The 20,995-nt window shown below is 37.5% G+C and overlaps 1 protein-coding gene across 4 annotated transcripts in view; it reads left to right on the top strand.

The window, feature by feature from the left end:
• The window catches only part of MYO5A (myosin VA), a 183,936-nt gene that overhangs the window by 82,674 nt on the left and 80,267 nt on the right, over positions 1–20,995 (top strand). For all 4 annotated transcript variants that reach the window (XM_072808558.1, XM_072808557.1, XM_072808556.1 and 1 more), the window contains exons 5-10: positions 3,787–3,943; positions 9,123–9,266; positions 11,645–11,726; positions 12,080–12,187; positions 13,979–14,085; positions 20,531–20,796. In XM_072808558.1, the coding sequence (XP_072664659.1) occupies positions 3,787–3,943; positions 9,123–9,266; positions 11,645–11,726; positions 12,080–12,187; positions 13,979–14,085; positions 20,531–20,796 (864 nt within the window). The remainder of the gene's footprint in view (positions 1–3,786; positions 3,944–9,122; positions 9,267–11,644; positions 11,727–12,079; positions 12,188–13,978; positions 14,086–20,530; positions 20,797–20,995) is intronic.

The raw sequence follows: 20,995 nt of genomic DNA, 5'->3' as shown, positions 1-20,995 counted from the left end.
CCATTTTGAATTTATTTTTGTGTATAATATAAGCAAGTGTGAACCATAAAATTTTTATCCTAGTTGTTTTTCTGTTTTCTCCTCATCTTTGTCTACTCTTTCTGTTCTGCCTTTGTGTGTCTTTATTATCTGTTGTCCTTCTCTCATCTGTGTCTCTGCTTGGCTCCCCATTTCCACCTATCTCTGCTCTTGTTCTGTCTTTTTGGCATTTCTTCCTATGGCTACGTAGGACTGGAAAACATTTTGAAGATTTTATTGTATCTTTTTATGAAATCTTTTTATAAAGATTTCTACTTCCTGGGCAGCTCCGGTGGCGCAGCGGTTTAGCGCTGCCTGCAGCCTGGGGTGTGGTCCTGGAGACCCGGGATCAAGTCCCACATCCGGCTCCCTGCATGGAGCCTGCTTCTCCCTCTGCCTGTGTCTCTGCCTCTCTCTCTCTCTCTCTCTGAATAAATAAATAAAATCTTAAAAAATAAATAAATAAAAAAAGATTTCTGCTTCTCATGTTTGAGCTAAAAGCACGTGAATTGATTATTTTACATTTTTACTCTTTGTAACCCTTTATTGATTTTGGCCATCTTAAATTCAGGAGTCCTCCAGAGGAGAAATGTTGCCCATTTCAAATATGGCCACTCAAGACCACCTGAGTATCTGTGGGCCTGTCCTTTTCCAATTGTTCTTGGTTGCAAGAGTTTACCCTAGCTTAGAGTGCAAACTATTGTCCATCCAGCATCTGAAAAATCAATTCCAGAGTTAGACATTTAGATTGTAATACTTTAGAATTTGAGTAGGACTTTGGGTACTATTTAATTTTAAAGATGAGAAAACTGTGGAGCAGAGAGGTCATACAAACTACTCAAAGCTGTGTAGTCTTTAGTATTTTTCTTCTTCCATATATCATAGGAAAGGGCTATATGAATTTTTATATTTTTTGATACAACATCTTGATATTAAGACTTGAAATAGCCTTTTAAAGGCGGTACAGTGTTGTTTTTTAAAATATTTTATTTTATTTATTTGAGACAGAACATGAATGCGGAGAGAAGGGCAGAGGGAGAGGAAGAGCAAGAACCTGACTCCCCACTGAGCAGTGGACCCACTGTGGAGCTTGATCCCAGAATGCACTGTGGGGCTCAATGCCTGAGCCAAAGGCAGACAAATAAGTGACTGAGCCACCCAGGCGCCTAAGGGCAGCACAATTTAAATAGTGGTTCCCATTAATATTTCCATCAGACTAGTGGAAGTCTCCTTACGTCTTTTGCTGTTGGAAGGAGTGGTGTTACACAGGGCATAGTGATAGAACTGATCATGCAGGAATTAGGAAGAGATGATTTTTTTAATCATTTGGTAGAAGGGAATCCAAAACTACTGATCACTGCTTGATTAATATATAGAAAAAGGTGAATTCTGAGGACTTTTTTTTTTTTTAAAGATTTTATTTATTTGAGTGAGAGAAAGAGAGCATGAGTGGGGTGAGGGGCAGAGAGAAAAAGCAGACTCCTCACTAAGCAGGGAGCCCAAAGTGGGGCTCAATCCTGGGACCCTGTGATCTTGGCCTGAGCCAAAGGCATTAGATACTCAACTGACTGAGCCAACCAGGCACCCTTCAGAGGATGTTTTAAATGACTAAAAGAAAGGACACTGGCACCACAATAAAAACTATTTTATTAGACGATTTATGTTTTAATTAGCTATGAATGAACAGAGGCAATGGGAGTGTCCAGTTCTGTTGAGAAATTCAAATAAAAAGAAAATGAGAGTGTAAGTATGAGGAGGTTGTTTCATAAAAACAAGGATTATGTGCAAGCTTGTACTATAAAATTTAAACACTCCTTAGTGTGTCACCTAGGTCCTCCTCATTTTCCCCACAATATTAGAGTCAGAGTGTCAGGAGCAGGCTACTGTATACTCTCACTATATTTTTCAAGATCTAGTTAACCTTCATTTCTCAAGGGAAAAAGAAAGTCCTAAATTTCTACTTTGGAAATTTATTGCCAAGTACTGTGGATTCTACTACTTTGGTATCTCTTAAAGCTATCTACTGCTCTCAATCAGGACAGCGACAACCTTTGTTAAAACTTTCATAATTTTTCTTTTTTTTTTTTTTTTTTTTTGTTTTTTTGTTTTTTTTTTAAACTTTCATAATTTTTCATCTGGACCCTCGCCACTCATCCTCCACATTGCTGCCAGACTGATTTTACTAATTGGGTTGTATTATTTTCTGTTTAAAACTCTATTACCTATTAATAGACACTCTGTTACCTTGAGGTAAACTTCACATTCCTTAACATCTCATGTAAGAACTTTATGATCAGGTTCTTGGTCATCTGTACAACCTGAACTGTCACTATGCCATGTTCCATCCATGGATGGATGACCAATGTAGAATAATCTCCCCATCTTGTGGTCTTAGAGGATAGTTTCACTAAAAACCTTTGAGGTCATCCTGATCCAGTCTCTGTAAATTAAGGGCACAAATGATACCACTTTTATGTATGTTTTATTGTTCAGTTGTTTTGATGAAAAGCCAATTGCTGGTTCCATCTCAGGCAGTAGCAATTTCCTACTTCTGTCCTGCTAGAAATCATAGTCAAAGCAGAGAGATTTAGGAATGCCTGGGTGGCTCAGTTGGTTAAGCATCTGCCTTCGGCTCAGATCATGATCCTGGGGTCCTTGATCAAGCCCCAGGTCAGACTCCCTGCTCAGTGGGGAGCCTGCTTCTCCCTCTCCCTCTGCCGTGGACCTGTGCTTGCTCTCTCTCTACTGTTCTCTTTCCCTCTCTAATAAATAAATAAAAATTTTAAAAGTAAAGCAGATTTAATCTTAGGCTAGTTTGCTCATTGAAATTCTATTTACTTGTAAGCAATATACGTTTATTGAGCATTTGTGATGTGTCAGGCTCTGCACTAGGTGCTGGATATTAAACATAAAGATGATTTAGGGGTCACCTGGAAGGCTCAGCAGGTTAAGTGCCTGCCTTTGGCTCAGGTCATGATCCCAGAGTTCCGGGATTGAGCCCCATATCAGGCTCCCTGCTCAGTGGGGAATCTGTTTCTTCCTCTCCATCTGCCTCTCCCCCTCCTGCCCCTTGTTCTCTCAAATAAATTAATAAAATCTTTATTATTTTTTAATAAAATCTTTAATAAAAAAAAGATGACTTAGGTCTTATCCCCAAAGAAATGATAGTCCTGTGAACAAGTATATCACTTAGAGTTTTTGAGTCATTGTGTTAATGAATTAAAGATAGAATAGTAGATAGTCTTTGAGTTCTGACATATTTGAACAAGTCAGCCAACAAATACACGAACCATTTCTTTTCTGCTAATGAAGATACTTTCAGTAGGAGCTGGAGTTTGTGGAAGACATGACTTTATGGGCTGTTAACTACTAGACAATTTATCATTTTATTTCAATAGGATTTTCTTTTAAATGCCTTAACTGTGGCTCCTTTCTTTTTTGAGGTGGTTGACAACAGTACTGTAATATACCAGAATTATTGTCTAGAAATTAAATAATGTGTTTGAGATATATACACACAAAAATTCAGAGACCTCCTATTATAGATTCATCCTTAGATGTAACACTAATTTGATGCTTGATATCTTCTTTTCCCTGTCCATTGCTAGTTTGCAAGAAGTTATTTTTATTAGGAAATATCATTCCACATTGCTCCAGGTATGAACCAGAAGAAATTCACCATGGCTCACTGATGAGAACACAGAGGAAATAGTGTTAGTCACATTCAGGAGTGGACAGCACTGTTAGTTACTCTTCTTTGTTTTACAGAGATGAACGAAATCAGTCCATCATTGTAAGTGGAGAGTCTGGGGCAGGAAAAACAGTCTCAGCTAAGTATGCCATGAGATACTTTGCAACTGTAAGTGGTTCTGCCAGTGAAGCCAATGTTGAAGAAAAGGTCTTGGCCTCCAACCCCATCATGGAGGTAAGACAGCAGCAGCCATGGCCTTCTTACTATATTCTCTTAAGAAACCTACTCAAAGAAATACTGAAACAGTATATATTGTTAAAAGTCTGGGCTCTCCCAACCACTAAAAGTAAGAAAATACCTCTCCGCATATTAGTAAGAAGAGACCTATGAAAAGTAGAAAGGCAGTAAGATACACATTTGAGTAAAGCCCAGCTATGGAAGCATCTACTTAATTTCATAATCCTGCATTTTTAACCTACCACTGAATTGTCTCCAAGTAACTGACAGTGGTACTTCATTTCTTAATTTCTATTCTCCCAGTTAATTGACTCTCATCTATTATTCCTTATACTAGAAGTATGTTCATTTCCCCCTAGTTCTGAGTTCATAGGATTCACTAAAGCATGATGAGTTTTATCATCCCTCTGCCCATATTTCATTTTCTATACTTAGTACAACCTGTTGAGCTGTAGGTTTCTATCTTTTTTTTTCCAGATTTGAACTGTAGGCTTAAATCATGATGATCTTGTAAACATTTTTCTTCTTGTTTCTGTGGAGCACATCACACAGCTTTAGGTTAGAAAAAGGGATTCAGTAGCTATAAATTCCATGTGAAAGGAAGGACTATGAAAGGATGTCCTTTCAAAAGTAAAATATGTATACAAAGTGGAAATGTTTTTGTGAAAATTTGAGTACTTCAGGATTTGTAACTTGAAAATTATTTGTCTATTAACATGCTTTTAGAAAAGTCACATTTTTCTAAATAGTCCCATTAAATGGAGAAAAGTAATTCTCATTAATAATGGAGAGAAATTATTTTGGAGAGGGAGAAACAAACCATTCTTATTAAAAATTCAAGTCAGCATTTTTTATTCCTGTGTTTTTCCTTTGTCAAGCCTTATTTGTCCCCCAAACACAGACGGAGTTTAGAACTGGCCTGGTGTACCTGGGATACAAGTGGTTTTTGCAATAATCAGCCCAGAGGTAATTGTGCCTGGTTTGCAGTGCCGTGTGTGACACTTCAGAACAGAGTGTTGTGATCCGTTGCCTGCAGGGCTTCCCTCCAGAGCAGTAGGACTTCTGTTCTTGGGACCGAGAGGACAGGATTTGCTGGGGAAGTTAAGAGGCTTCCTGGGCTAGGTGCCCTGGAAAGAGAACTGGAGAAGTTTTCTAAAATAGCAGAGACTGGGGGAAACAGAGGTTTGTGCTAAAAAGAGTAGTCAACATTTTAAGCAAATATTAAGATTTTGAAACAATTCAACCTACAGATATAGTGCTGGAATCCAGTGTTAGCATTGGGGAAATCTAATCTGTACAGCCAGTTTGGGTTTTGGGTCAGAAAATAACAGGACTTGGCTTTGCTTCCTACCATTAGATTGACTATTTTTGGTCACAACGACAAATTCTCTGTATTTGGCAATAGTTTAGTTAATTCTTAGTCCCTAATATTAGAATATTCCAGTCTAGGTTGTGATGGCATCAGGGAATTCCACCTCTTCTAACCCTGGACCATAGAATAATACAAGCCTGGAATGAATCTTATAGAATGTCTAGTAGAATATTTTATGACCTTACTATATTCTCATTCAAAAAATAACTACCTTGGTTTTTCTACAATACAGATTTTAGTTGTGTTCGTAGGAGAGATTAAAATGGCCATTGATACTAGTTTTTAATATGTAGTTATAAGGAATTTACCTTATTTTCTAGGATAAACAAAAAAAAGATAAAGGCATCAGTTGTGCTTCTATATTGTTGTATAGTTTTTCTACAGGAATTTGGATTAAGAAAATTTGACAAAGAGAGAACTAATTCCCTTTCTTTTTTTTTTTTTTTAAGATTTTATTTATTTGAGAGAGAGTGTGCATGAGCACTTTGCCCCGGGGGGATGGGGCACAAGGAGAGGGAGAAGCACACTCCCTGCTGAGCAAGGAGCTAGGTATGGGGCTCCATCCCAGGACCTCAAGATCATGACCTGAACCAAAGGTTACTGCTTAACCGAACTGAGCCACCCAGGCACCCCGAGAACTAATTTTCAATAACCACAAATGAGAGCATCCCAATTTGAAAGATTAAAATGGAATCAGGGAGGTACCTGGGTGGCTTCGTGGTTGAGCAGCTGCTTTTGGCTCAGGTTGTGATCCCGAGGTCCTGGGATCAAGTTCCGGCATTAGGTTCCTCACTGGGAGCCTGCTTATCCCTCTACCTATGTCTCTTGTCTCTGCCTCTTTCTCTGTGTCTCTCATGAATAAATAAATAAAATCTTAAAAAAAAATAGAATAGAATTGGGAACTGAAGAATGGTGACAAAGGGTTTGCAGTTATAGGAAGAAGACATGGATGAAATACTGAGTATGTGGCCTAGAATGTTTGTGACTTTAAACCTGCCTCAAGACTGTGTCTCTATATCAGAGTCCTTTACTGTGTTGTCCAGAATGACATATCTAGGTCTCCAGTGATCTGAAACTCCTCCCTAGATAATAAGCACCCTACACGGTTAACATCACAGCCTAGTAGTTAATGGAATCTGTGTACAATCCTTTAGAAAGCAAGATCCTCATCCTTAGCAAAGGCTCCTTTTGCAAAATATGAATGATGCACAGGTAAATGATTCTTTTTTGCTCATTTTATCATGTTTTCCTCTTCTCCTTTTCCTCTAGGAAATTTTCATCCAAAGATGGGGACAGGGAAAGATTCTTGGGGCATAGTAGTTTTAATAGTTCTTTAATAACCATAGTTAAAGACTTTTATCTGCTTTTAGTAAAGAATAACTCACACAACACTTCACTGAAATCAATAGTAAAATCAAGACCACAAAACTTTTTTCATTAACAATTACTTGCTAATTGAAATGAAAATAGCATCAAGGGAGCCTGTTGTAAATACAGTACTTATAAGGCAGAGAGAGCAATTAGGGGGAATGGACAAAAAGTATTGTTTATGTGTAGAACCTTCTTTCCTTATCAGGTTCAAGGCTTATAATCATATAATTCTAGTTTTGAAAAGGAACCTAGAGCTTATCTATATTTTAAAAAATGTTTTATTTATTTATTCATGAGAGACACACAGAGAGAGGTAGAGACAGAGGCAGAGGGAGAAGCAGGCTCCATGCAGGGAGCCTGATATGGGACTCGATCCCGGAACTTCAGGATCACGCCCTAAGCCAAAAGCAGATGCTCAACTGCTGAGCCACTCAAGCATCTGCCTAGAGTCATTTAAACTAATCAGTTTTCAATTGGAGGCACTGCTCCTCAGAGGATGAAATGTTGCCAAGATGGTAGGAGGGCCTGGTCTAATACCCAGGTATTTGCTCTTTCTACCATTCTTTGCTCTATATGTAAATACCTTTTACTCAAAGACAGAGAGGAGGGTCTGTTTCAACCCTGGCCTACTCACTGTTGCTTCTTACAGGGTGTAGTATTGTTTTGGCAGCTCAACCACTCTGACCTTCACTCTTGAGTAGATAGGAAAGGGGTGGCATATGGAAGGTGGAATAGAGTCAGGGAAGGAGGAGAAGCTGTGGCCCCCCTTTGCTAGCTTGCTTACTTGCTGGCAGGAAGTTACTCAGGACAGTGCCTGATAAACCCTTGGTGACTATTACTGCCACTGCCACAATTACTACATCTTTTTCATCTGCTCTTTGACAGAATATTCTGTGTTGAAAGAAAACCTTGTACTTTAATTTCCTTTTCTAGATAAGAATAATTGGAATATATGGAGACTTTATGTTGTACTTTTTGTCATATCAAGAACGGGAATTGGGATGCCTGGGTGGTTCAGCGGTTAAGCATCTGCCTTCGGCCTGGGGTGTGATCCTGGAGACCTGGGATCGAGTCCCACATCAGGCTCCCTGCATGGAGCCTGCTTCTCCTTCTCCCTATGTCTCTGCCTCCCTCTCTCTCTCTCTCTCTCTCTCTCTCTCTGTCTCTCATGAATAAATAAATAAAATCTTAAAAAAAAAAAAAAAGAACGGGAATATCTAAGTAAATGTATTGTTAAATTGTCTAAGGCTACATTACTCTTACTTTGCTGGGAGGATAGCTTTCTGTCATTCTTTCCATTTAAAATGTTAATCTGAAATGTAGCAGTGTTCTCACTGCCAGAGCAAAATAGGACAATACCTGCCCTGTATTTCAGAGAGTGAAATATACTTTCTTTGATCAGAGGATCTGATGAGTTGATTTTTTTGTGGCTGTGTGGTTATTGTTTTCATCACTTATGTTTGCATATCTTTTTTTTTTTTTAACACTCCAGAGCATTTTCCTGTCTTTCTTTCTGCTATGGTTTCAATATAGTTCAATATACTAGTCCTAATTGTCTGGAGCTTTGCACAAGTAAATTATAGTAATCTTATGTATAATGTTTCATTAAACATTTAATACAATATATTATATGACTACTTCTCTACACCATGTTTTTTTTTTGTTTTGTTTTTTTTTTTGCCTTGGAAGAAAAATTTCTAGATGGCTGTTACCTAAGTCAATAAGTAGTATATACATTATTTAATTTTTAAAAGTATATAAAAAATGTACCAGAAAGTTACATTCTCTGAAATCTATAGCAGATGTTTTACAAGTTAGACACAGCTATCAAAATCCAAAGGCAAATTTTACTATGTCTGTTTTCTGAAAATGGCTTTGACCTGAGCAGAAACTTACTAAGATTCTGCTAACCCAACTGGGCCTTTGTTGTCACAGGATAAGATGATAGAAACTTCTAGCTAAAGAGATTCAACATCAAACAACATTTCCATAAAGACATTTATTTGTTTTAACCAGCTTATTTACATAAAACAGGCTGAGTTCTCAGGAAATGCAAACCCGAGTGTGTAACTAAGAGGGCTTATGCTTGGGCAGTCCTGTCCATTTCCTTTTTTATTGACCTGAATGAGTGTGTTCCAATACCACAAACACTGTGAAAATCTCCCAGCCACTGGGCTCAGATTTACTGTGTCTGAAGATAGTTTGTGTGAGAATAAGAAGGCAGATATGAACTATTAGTGGGTAACTGTGTGGTTGTACAGTGGGCAAAGCATACATGCACTGGTGCCTGCAGGGGCAAGATTGGTTCTCTTCTTAAAAGAATCAGTTTTAAAGTGCTGTGTTACATTGTGTCCTTTCTCTCCCTGAACAGACTCTGTAAATGTCATGTCATGAACTGTACTTCTAAAATATTATTTTTTTTCCCCTTCTTAGTCCATTGGAAATGCTAAGACAACCAGGAATGATAATAGCAGTCGTTTTGGGAAGTATATTGAAATTGGTTTTGATAAGAGATATCGAATCATTGGTGCCAATATGAGAACTTACCTTTTAGAGAAATCCAGAGTGGTGTTCCAGGTAAGCTGGGCGGGTACACATATATATTTGTGTTAGATTGCCATGTAATTCCAGAGCTCATGCTTGCTGGTATGTATTTTATTTGCAGATACTCTTGAGCATATTATGACAGTATTGCTACAGACTGCATTTGGAAAGAAATACGTAAACTGGTACCTGTCAGAGGCAGGGCAGTATCTATTAGACTAATAATCTATGGGAATGGGCACTGGTTTAGGTTTAATGGTTCTGACTTTTTCCTGCAGATTGTCGTAGAAAAAACTTAGTTAAAAAGAGGTGCTGTTTGTTTTTTTGAGATTGTATTTATTTATTTATTTTAGAGAGTGTACATGAGTAGGGGGAGGGGCAGGAGAGAGAAAATGCCAAGCAGATTCAGTGCTGTGCACAGGCTGACATGAGTCTCCATCCCACAACCCTGAGATCATGATCTGAGCCAAAACCAAGAGTCGGACGTCTAACTGACTGTGCCACGTAGGCAACCTAAGAGGTGTTACTAGTTTAGTCTTAACTCTCGTATTTCCCAGTTGATAGGGAAGACATTGGGTCATGTGTTTCAGTGAGCTACAGTTTGAACTTAGTTACTTGTCTTCTTTTCTTCTTTCTCCTCTCTTACAATCTGATTATTATTTAGATAGAATAATGTAATGAAGATAAATAATCTCCTTTTCCAGACATAAGGTTCTGTTGAGCATCAAACCTGACCTTCAGGCCACACTGTTCTTTAGTCAACTAAATAAATACACTGCAGAATTCAAGGATATGATTGGTGGAGTATAAGGATTCAGTTTTGTATGAACAATATTATTACAGTTGCATTTTTAAAGTATGTATGTGGAAAAAGGACTGTCAGAAAATAATGTTATGAAAAAAAAGAAAATACTGTTATGTTAAAATTGTACATGATTTATTTTTTTTTAAGATTTTATTTATTTATTCATGAGAGACAGAGAGAGAAGCAGAGACATAGGCAGAAGGAGAAGCAGGCTCTATTGTAGAAAGCCTGATATGGGACTTGATCCCAGGACCCCAGGATCACGCCCTGAACTGAAGGCAGACACTCAACTGCTGAGCCACCCAGGCGTCCCAACGTTTGTGGATCTCTTACAACCAACCACAGTAGATGATCTGATCTGACATATGGCAAAGATAGAATATTCTTTTTCATTTAAAGTGTTAGGAAGACCATGAACCTGAGTGGTACTCTGAGAAAATATTGAGTACAGGTTTATCCCCCTTTCCAGAAGTAGATTGGTCCTATGAAACCTTTTATAGGCTGAAATGGTATAAAGTGAGGAAAAACATTACCATTAATTTATATGAGAAAGTTTCTGAGCATCCTCAGACCCCAAAAATAACCTCCCTTAGGTTTTTCTTATACCTTAGGATACATCTTGCTAACAGATACCCGAAATAAGTCAAGATGAAGCACAGATGCTCACAGACACAGTTGAAAGCTATGGCAGCTTGATGCGAAGATGTGGTCTCATGGTTGCTGCTGGGGGTGTCCTGCCTCTGTAGTGGCTTTCCACAAAATAAACACTAAACACTATTTTTTGCTTTTCTTTAAAAAATACTCTCTGGATTTCTTTTGGTTAGCAAAACAGGTACTAATGTAAGCCTTTTGCTAGAATGACATGGTATAATGCAAACTTCAGAAAAGCAGGGGAGGGCAGCCAGGTGGCTCAGCTATTTAGCGCCGCCTTCAGCCTGGGGCATGATCCTGGAGACCTGGGATCGAGTCCCATGTCAGGCTCCCTGCTTGGAGCCTGCTTCTCCCTCTGCCTTTGTCTCTGCCCCCCACCCCTCTCTCTGTGTGTGTCTCTCATGAATAAATAAATAAAATTAAAAAAAAAAAAGCAGGGGATACTTGTATTTCAAAAACATGGTTTTAATTTTCCCCAAGGGTAATCATTTATGACAGTGGCATATATCAAGCTGTTCTTTACTTCAAAAGCATCATTATCAGATATTTTTTGTTGAATGTGACTAACAGGTACACATTCATATATATATATATTTGCACATAGCTAATAAATCATAAGATGATAAACCTGTATTAGAAAATTTGGGAAGGGACAACTTCTTGCATCAAGATAATTAAATATTTATTTTATGGAGGTGCCTGAGTGGCTCAGTTGGTTAAGTGTCTGACTCTTGATTTTGGCTTAGGTCATGATCTCAGGGTTTTGGGATCCAACTCCAAGTCAGGCTCTTGCTCAGTGGGGAGTCTGCTTGAGATTTTTCTTCCTCTGCCCCTCCCCCTGCTTTTTTTCCTCTCTCTTTCTCAAATAAATAAATCTTTAAAAAATTATTTTACGATTGAATTTTCGGAGTTTTAGGTTAAAATGCTATAATTGAAAACTCTTCTTATTTCAAAGGCAGAAGAGGAGAGAAACTATCATATCTTCTATCAGCTTTGTGCTTCAGCAAAGTTACCTGAATTTAAAATGCTGCGATTAGGTATGAATATGGTATTAGATTTATCGTTCTGATACTGCTTTCTGTTAATTCCTGAGTTCATAAACCTATTAAAAAGGAGATTATTTCATGCTAAGATATTTATGAGTAAAATCATAAGAAGTCTGCAGTTGGCTTCATGATAACCTAGGGATGGGGACGGGGTGAATAGCTGCATACATGGAGCAAAATTGACCATGAGTTGAGTTTAAGATGACTGATGAGTACTCAGGCAGTCGAACTCCAGACTCAGTACACGTGACTGTGCTATCACTGCCTCTGCATTAGAGTGAACGTAAGGGTAGAAGCCAAGGCTTTTTCATAGACTGCAAATCTTTTATTTTCATTAATTGTAGGAAATGCAGATAACTTTCATTACACGAAGCAGGGTGGCAGTCCCGTGATTGAAGGAGTTGATGATACCAAGGAGATGGCACATACCAGGCAGGCGTGCACTTTGCTAGGTAACATAATTTTATTTTTGAGCTCTTATGAGCAGTAGGTCTCTGATTCAAGCAATCTTTGGAATGTTGGCTAAGCTTTGTATTACTTGGTGAGTGTTGGGAGATTGAATGTTCATTCTTTATAAAACACCTTTGGACAGCAAATGAACATGACGTTTTATTTTGGGGTGATGGGAACTATTCTAAATTCAGTTTGTAGTAATGGTTGTACAACTAATCACTGAATTGTACTTAAATCAGGTGAATTTTATGGTGTGCAAATCATCCTTCAGTAAAGCTGTTTAAAACAAATTGGGGGTCTTAGGGGAGGTAGAACTAATTTTTTTGTTTAAATTTTCACAAAATCTGACATCTAAGGCTGAATGAAATGGGTTCCTGAACAAGCTCACATTTTGTAGGATTTTGCTTTTTTTTTTTTCACTTTTGTTTTTTGTTTGTTTATTTGTTTTGGTCTTTTGTCGTTGGGAAATATGGTTGAGCTGGTGTAGTGACAAAACATTGTATTACATGTATATTTTTCCACTGTTTTAAAAATGGCTCAGATGTCACTGTCTAGTTTCTGAGATTTAAAAAATATGGAGTCTACATACAAGTAAATCAGTCTTTAGAACTGCAGTGTACAACTTTTAGTGGTGAATTATTTATTTTAACAATCTCAAAATATAAATAACTAAAAGCATGTGATGGTATTTTGATAAGTACTATGAGTTGGGTTAATTTAATTTAAAAGCATTGCTATTTAGAGTATGGTCCAGGACCATAATGAAGCTTGCAAAAATTCAGAAACTTACGCTTTATCTCAGACCTACTGAATCAGAATCTGTATATTAACATGATCCACTGGTGATTCATTTGCACATTAAGTTTAAAAAATACTGCTATACTTCTAGGGCTAAATATATTTGTAAATAGAAAATTACAAATTTGAAAAGCCATAATTAGGAGATAGGAAAAACATTCATTATTAGATCAACTTTCAATTATCCTGTATATGATTACATATTTGGAAATAATTTTACTATTTTTACTTCCACATAATTATATCTAATATTCAGGAAATTCTTACCTTGTTGAAAAATGAAGCCAGATCTGATAAAACACCAAGGGCTGTACAGCTTTCTCATACTGCCTCGTCCTTTAGTTGCTGCTCCAGTACTGCATTTCAGTATTCCCTCATCAGGCTGGGTATAACACGAGCCCAAACTCTTCTAATCTTGCGATCTCTTTAATTTACACTTGGTCTGTAGTTAGAAGAAGTAATTAAAATAATCTGACTTAAAATAGCCTTATTGGGCGATAGCTTGCATTTGGAATAGAAAAGGTTATAATGTTAAGAAAATACTTAAATCCAGTGTATGTATGATAATTTGTTTAGCATTTATTATGTGTCCCATAGTGTGCTAAGTATATTGCATGACTACGTGCATTTTCTTATTAATGTTCATGGATGCCTTTGGAGACCGTCACTACTCTTCTCATACCTCAAAACTGAAACATAAAAAGGTGATGTTACCTAACCAGATGAAACATAAAAAGGTGATGTTACCTAACCAGATGTTACCTAAAAGATGGCAGGTCAGAAGCAAAGCCAGCCCTTGAGCCCAGTTCTTGCATCCCATGCTCCCAATCATGATGCTGCCTTGTTTTATGTGTTAATGTCAACAAAGATGAATGTTGTTAACTATGGCATGTACCATCTGCACATCTGGCAATATTCAAGAGTTAACAACAGGTTTAAAATTGTCTACTGTAATAGTTTGTAATCACTTGTTCATTTTTCTGTTGTTTCAGGAATTAGTGAGTCTTATCAGATGGGAATTTTCCGAATACTTGCTGGCATCCTTCACTTAGGCAATGTTGCATTTACATCTCGGGATTCAGATAGCTGCACAATACCTGTAAGTTAGAATGTGCTTAGTGTGATAGCTTGTATTTCAGTTTTGTTGATTCTTTAAGGAAGCAGTATATTTGAAGTTTCTCTACTAACATTATCAGATAAATTATCCCAAGTAGAATCTTGAACTGAAGGTAAAAAATATGGATGCTAATCCCTGGTGCACAGTGATTGTGTGTGTTAGGGGTAAGAGAGAAGAGAAAACTTGGATACATGTCTGGTCCATATGAACAGAGGTGGGAAGTATTCAATATGAAACTTGTATTGGGGCCATCTAGGGAGGAGGGTTCATTTGGCCCATGGCACAAGTACCAAATATTGAAAACTTTGTGTCTTCAGCTATGGAGTTTTCATATGGCTTAAAATTTATTGAAACAACTATTAGCAGTTGTTACTCCTGAGAAGAGGAACTAGATGGCTGGGGGCTTGGGTATCTTCACTAAGATTTGCGTATTCTTGCATGAATAGCGATAACTGCACACTGAGAATTAAAACCCAATTCCATATGAAATGTTTGTTTAAATTGCAACAAAACCTGGTAGTCTCAGATTGTCCTCATTGGGCATTTATGATTTGCAATATTTGCTGATCACCATCATCAAATATAACAAGCACATGCATATGCATGCGCACACATATATACATACATATAGGTATTTTTAAACTTTATTAGAGTGGAAGAAGTTTTAATGTAATTCTTTTTCCATCCTGCTTGCTCAAGATTGTGATAGGAAAGTCTTAAGATTTGTTTCAAAAAAAAAAAAAAAAAAGACTTTCACTCTTTTCACTCTTCAGATATCCAAGTTGATATTTAGCAGATCTACATGTAGATTAATTTGTGACTGACTTAAATTTGTATAAATGAGATGTTAGTTTTGAAATGCACATTTCAGTCTCTGCCTGGATTCAATCCCTACTTTATTGTTTAATCTCACTGTATTTTTGGGTGAATTACTTAGCTTCTCTGAACCTCACTTTCCTTGTCTGTAAAATGAGACTATCTTTTCCAGCAGTTTTCGACTAGGTGCTCTGATTGATCTTCACACTGGATAAATTACACATATATATATATATATATAAAAATATATATATATTTTAAAATATTTATATATTTATTCATGAGAGACAGAGAGAGAGAGGCAGAAACATGAGCAGAGGGAGAAGCAGGCTCCCCTGTGGGGAGCCCTATGTAGGACTTGATCCCAGAATTCCAGGATCAGGTCCTGAGCCGAAGGCAGATGCTCAGCTGCTGAGCCAGCCACCCAGGTGCCCCTACTTATATATATTTTAAAGATTCTGTTTTTTAGTGATCTCTATACCTAATGTGGAGCTTGAACTTATAACCCTGAGATCAAGAGTTGCATGTTCTGCTGACTGAGCCAGTCAGACACCCCATGATAAATTATATATTTTTAAAAAATTAATAAATATGCAAAATCTACTCAGAGGCCAGAAGCTAAGTAAAAATAGGAAGTAGAGCCCTGGAGTTAGGGCATTTACTGAACCTGGTGACCATGAGCTTTGGTTTTCTTAGCCAAGTAGAGTACAAAAGACAAAGCCTTGGGCTCATATAAACAGGAATCACTGCCTAAAGCTGAGACCCTAAATGGGAAATTAGTCATAAAATTGCCCACCACCTACTCCAAGAGTACAAAGAAAAGTTGATCTGGCTTGAGCAAGCCTTGTTGCTAACTGGAGGAGAAAATAGTTCCTAAAAATTTACAATAGTCAACCGACCCTCACACTTACTCCCAGACTGATTTTATAGTTCCTACTTGGTCCCAGAAAGCTAAATACAGAAAACTTAGCTTAAATGGGTCTGTCTCTATTCTCTCATGAATAAATAAATAAAATCTTTAAAAAAAAAGAAAGAAATTGGGAGATTTTGTCACCAAGAGGTCCTCACTGAAGGAAATATTAAAGGAAGAAGCATAGAAGTCACATAGGCAGAAGGAGAATGACCCAAGATAGATCTAAAAGGAGAGAATGAATGGTGGATTCATAAACTAGGAAAGCAAGTGCCAAAATAGATCAAATATCATTAATTAAAACAATAATAGTAATAATAATGAATGGTGTATTGGGCTGGAAAAGACAGAACTCCCCACAAATACTTAGTAGTTAAAAAGGGAAAGATAGTCATCTTTATCATTGGAGAAACTTGGCAGGCATTCCCTTCTGTATTTGACATTCTGTGTCTCTAATTGACGCAACCAGTAGTGAGACCAATCAGCATCATAGAACTTCTTTTTTTATTGTTGTTTTTGTTGTTTGCTTTTAAAAAGCCTTTAAATATATTTATTTCTCTGGTTTGTAGTTTATAGTGAACATGTTTTAAGCCACTCTGGAAAACTGTGTGGAGGTTCCTCAAAGAGTTAAAAATAGACCTGCCCTACGACCCAGCAATTGCACTGCTGGGGATTTACCCCAAAGATACAGATGCAATGAAATGCCAGGACACCTGCACCCCAATGTTTATAGCAGCAATGTCCACAATAGCCAAACTGTGGAAGGAGCCTCGGTGTCCATCGAATGATGAATGGATAAAGAAGATGTGGTTTATGTATACAATGGAATATTACTCAGCCATTAGAAATGACAAATACCCACCATTTGCTTCAACGTGTATGGAACTGGAGGGTATTATGCTGAGTGAAATAAGTCAATCGGAGAGGGACAAACATTATATGGTCTCATTCATTTGGGGAATATAAATAATAGTGAAAGGGAATAGAAGGGAAGGGAGAAGAAATGGGTAGGAAATATCAGAAAGGGAGACAGAACATGAATGAAGACTCCTAACTCTGGGAAATGAACTAGGGATGGTGGAAGGGGAGGAGGGCGGGGGGTAGGGGTGAATGGATGACGGGCACTGAGGGGGGCACTTGACAGGATGAGCACTGGGTGTTATTCTGTATGTTGGTAAATTGAACACCAATAAAAAATAAATTTATTATTAAAAAAATTTAAAAAAGAACATGTTTTAAGTTTTTTATTTTAACTCCAGTATAGTTACCATACAGTGTTAGATTAGTTTCAGGTGCATAGTGTAGCGATCCAGCACTTCCATACAATGCCTAGTGCTCATCACAGCAAGTGCATTCCTTAATCCCCATCACCTATTTCACCCACCTCTCCTCTGATAACATCAGTTTGTTCTCAGTAGTTAAGAGTCTGTTTCTTAGGCTTTTTAAGTAGTTTGGCTATTGTAAATAATACTGCAATAAATATAGGGGTGCATGTATCCTTTCGAATTAGTGTTTTTCCACTTTTGGGGTAAATAGTAATGTGCTTACTGGATCATAGAGTAGTTCTTTTTTTAACTTTTTGAGGGACCTCCATCCTGTTTTCCAGAGTGGCTGCATTCCCACTGGCAGTGTACAAGGGTTCTTTTTTCTCCATATCCTTGCCAGCACTTTTTGTTTCTTACGATTTTAATTTTAGCTATTCTGACAGGTATGCAGTGATATCTCATTATAGTTTTAGTTAGCATTTCCCTAATGGTGAGTGGTGTTGAACATCTTTTCATGTGTCTGTTGGCCATCAGGATGTCGTCTTTGGAGAAATGACTGTTCAACATTATATAACTTCTAATATGTTGTACTGAGATCACAACATCACTTTTCTGGTATTCCTGCCAAGAAGGCATGATCCAGATCTAATCATGAGATATCATCATGCAGACCCACACTGAGGGACATACTATTCAAAAATATCAAGGTCACACACACACACAAAAGACAACAACTAAAAAAGAGCAAAGACCTCTTGAGATTAAAGGAGGCTAATGAAACTGGCAACTCAATGGAGTATATGAACTCAGACTGGATCCTGGACTATAAAAATCTCTCCCTCACCTCTGTGCAGAAATTGATTAGCTCAATCAAAAAAATTGAATTAAATCTGTAAGTTAGGTAATAGAGCTGTATCATTGCTAATTTTCTAATTTTCTTCATGATATTATAGTTATATAAGATAATGTCTGGTTTTTAGGAGATACACACTAAAATATTTAGGACTAAAATGGCATCATGCTTGGAACCTTCAAAGGTTTTTTTTTTTTTTTTTCCCACTCTACTCTCAAAGGTTCTAAAAATTAATGTGTATGTGCACATATGTGAAAGAGAATGATACAAGCAAGTGTTGTAAAATGTTAATATTTAGGGAATTTGGGTGAAGGGACTTCTTTGTACTGCTCTTGTAACTTTTCTGTTAGTCTAAAACTAGCTCAGAAGAAAAAGTTAAAAAAATAAAGTAAATCATCAGCCCCTGCTCCTCCTAAAATCATAGAAGTAGATTACTAGATAACAACTGGATAACTGGTTTAGGAATGCAGCTCTATGCTTTTGAAATAAGCATTCCTAAAACATAAAGGTATAGAAAGTTTTAAAATAAAAAGTTTAGAAAAGATATACCATAATCGCTACAATAAAACCTAGCAGACCCTGTATTGATGTTGAACAAAATAAAGTTTGGGGCCAAAAGCAGCAGTAGAGATAAATAGAGTAGTATATAATGATAGAGATTATATTCACCAGGAAGATGTAATGGTTCTAAACTTTAATGTACTTAATGGCATAGACTTAAAATATATAAAGCAAAAACCAACAGATAACTACAAGAAAAAATTGATCTATCATAGTGGGAGATTATTGACTTCTCTCAGATAAAAAGGGATAGAAGTAAAGTTACAGAAAATTTGAACAAAAAAGTTTACAGCCGTGATATAATAGTAAAGTAATGCCATTGACATAGAGTATGTTAATTTTATTTTATTATTTATTCCTGAGAGACACAGAGAGAGAGGCAGAGACATAGGCAAAAGGAGAAAGAAGCAGGCTTCCTGCGGGGATCCCAAATTGGAACTCGATCCCAGGACCCTAGAATCATAACCTGAGCCAAAGGCAGACAGACGCTCAATCACTGAGCCACCCTGGTTCCCCAAATAGAATATGTTTAGAGAGTACTGATCCACTTCTAAATGATGTCAAATCATTCATATTTACATGAATGAAATTAGCTGCTTATTTAAGAGAGTTGTGACATGCTGTTGGTAATGTGCTGATTTATATCTGAAGTGATCATTTGGGAAGAGGTAAGATGAAGGAAGAACTTCCTCAGTGGAAAGGGTCAGGAGGTGAGGGTGTCAGGGCACCCAGGTTCTAATGACAACACTGACATAAATTGGTCATGTGATGTTTCAAATCCAAGCTCTCCTCTTGGGTTTCAGTCAGAGATAGCAATGTTCATCCTGCCTGTTCCCCAGGAATGTCATCAGATTCAATTGAAACATGTGAATGAAGATATTAAAAAATATAATGCACTCATGTGGATTAAATTAAACCAGTATTTGTTGAATGTCTACTCAATGCAAGGCCTATGGAAGACATTATAGGGAATAGAGATATGTAAGTCATTAAAGGTATTCTTTTTTTTTTTTTTTTACAGATTTTATTTATTTATTTGAGGAAGAGGGTGCAAGCAGGGAAGGGTAGAGGGGGAGGGAGAAAGAATCTGAAGCAGACTCTGCACTGAGCAGGAGCCCAACATGGAGCTTTATCCCATGACTGTGAGATTATGACCTGAGCTGAAACCAAGAATCAGCTGCTTAACCAACTGAACCACCCAGGCACCCCCATTAAAGAGATTCTAATCTAAGAAGTCATGCAAATAGCTATCAAGTTATCTCTTTCAAACTCTTCAGTGGCTTCCCTTTGCTCTCAGGATGAAGACCAGCCATGGTATATACCCTGCCTGTCTCTGTGGCTTCATCTCAGATATTTTCTCCCTCACTCAGCTTTAGTCTCTCATACTACTAGTTTCACTCCCACCACAGGACTTGTATACCAGTTGTTCCCTCAGCCTGAAGACCCTTTCTTCCCCTTTCACTGAGTTAATACCTTCCTATCCTTCAGATCTCAGCTCTGTTTCTCAAGGCAACTGGCCTCTGCCTCCTGAATAGGGCACACTCCTTTCACATGGAATCGGAGTATAGCTCCTTTTTTCTTTGCAGTAATTTTACAGGTTAGGGAACAGTCATTTGATTAATATCCATTTCCTCTAGTTACTATAAGTTGTAGGCAGATAGGGGCCATGTCTGGTTTTATTTACTGGCATATCATAGGCATTCAGTAAATACTTGTTGACAAGCTGACAGATACTCTGATCAACTGAAGGAGCCTAAAGACAGATTAAAAACAAATACAGTGAAGAGACAAAGGAAGATGTAGCTTGTGAAATGAGCCCTAGAAGAGATTATAAAATGCTGCCTGGATGTTAGTCTAATGGACAGTTATGATTATGATCACCGACCACTTCACATGAGCACTGTGTTAGTTATAACAAAGAAATTTCTGGATTTTGTTACCTCTTTGTTAGTATTTTTTAGTAAATTTAGTAAATATTTGATTGATTTGGCCAAAAGAAATAACCCACTCTCTTTTTGTCAGCCCAAGCATGAACCCCTCAGCATCTTCTCTGATCTTATGGGCGTGGACTATGAGGAGATGTGTCACTGGCTCTGCCATCGGAAACTGGCTACCGCCACAGAGACATATATCAAACCAATCTCTAAGCTGCAGGCCACGAATGCCCGTGATGCTTTAGCCAAGCACATTTATGCCAAGCTCTTTAACTGGATTGTAGATCATGTCAATCAGGCCCTCCATTCAGCTGTCAAACAGCACTCTTTTATCGGAGTGCTAGACATATACGGGTAAGTGTATTTGGCTTAGTGGTCTGCCATAGAGCATTTCTTTCTAGAGATTATCTAATAACTCTAAATGTGTATTAGATTCTTTCTCCTACTGGTAAAGAGAAAAGAAAACTAGGAGAGCATTTCTAAAAACCTTATTTTGTTTGCTAGTTGCCTTTTCTGGGTGCCCACTTGAACTGTTAATACCTTTCATATACAT

This window comes from Canis lupus, chromosome 32 (assembly GCF_048164855.1).
Source record: "Canis lupus baileyi chromosome 32, mCanLup2.hap1, whole genome shotgun sequence".
NCBI classification, from domain to species: Eukaryota; Metazoa; Chordata; class Mammalia; order Carnivora; family Canidae; genus Canis; species Canis lupus.
The sequence above is the reverse complement of the archived record's forward strand: the minus strand, read 5'-3'. Positions and strand labels throughout refer to the sequence as shown.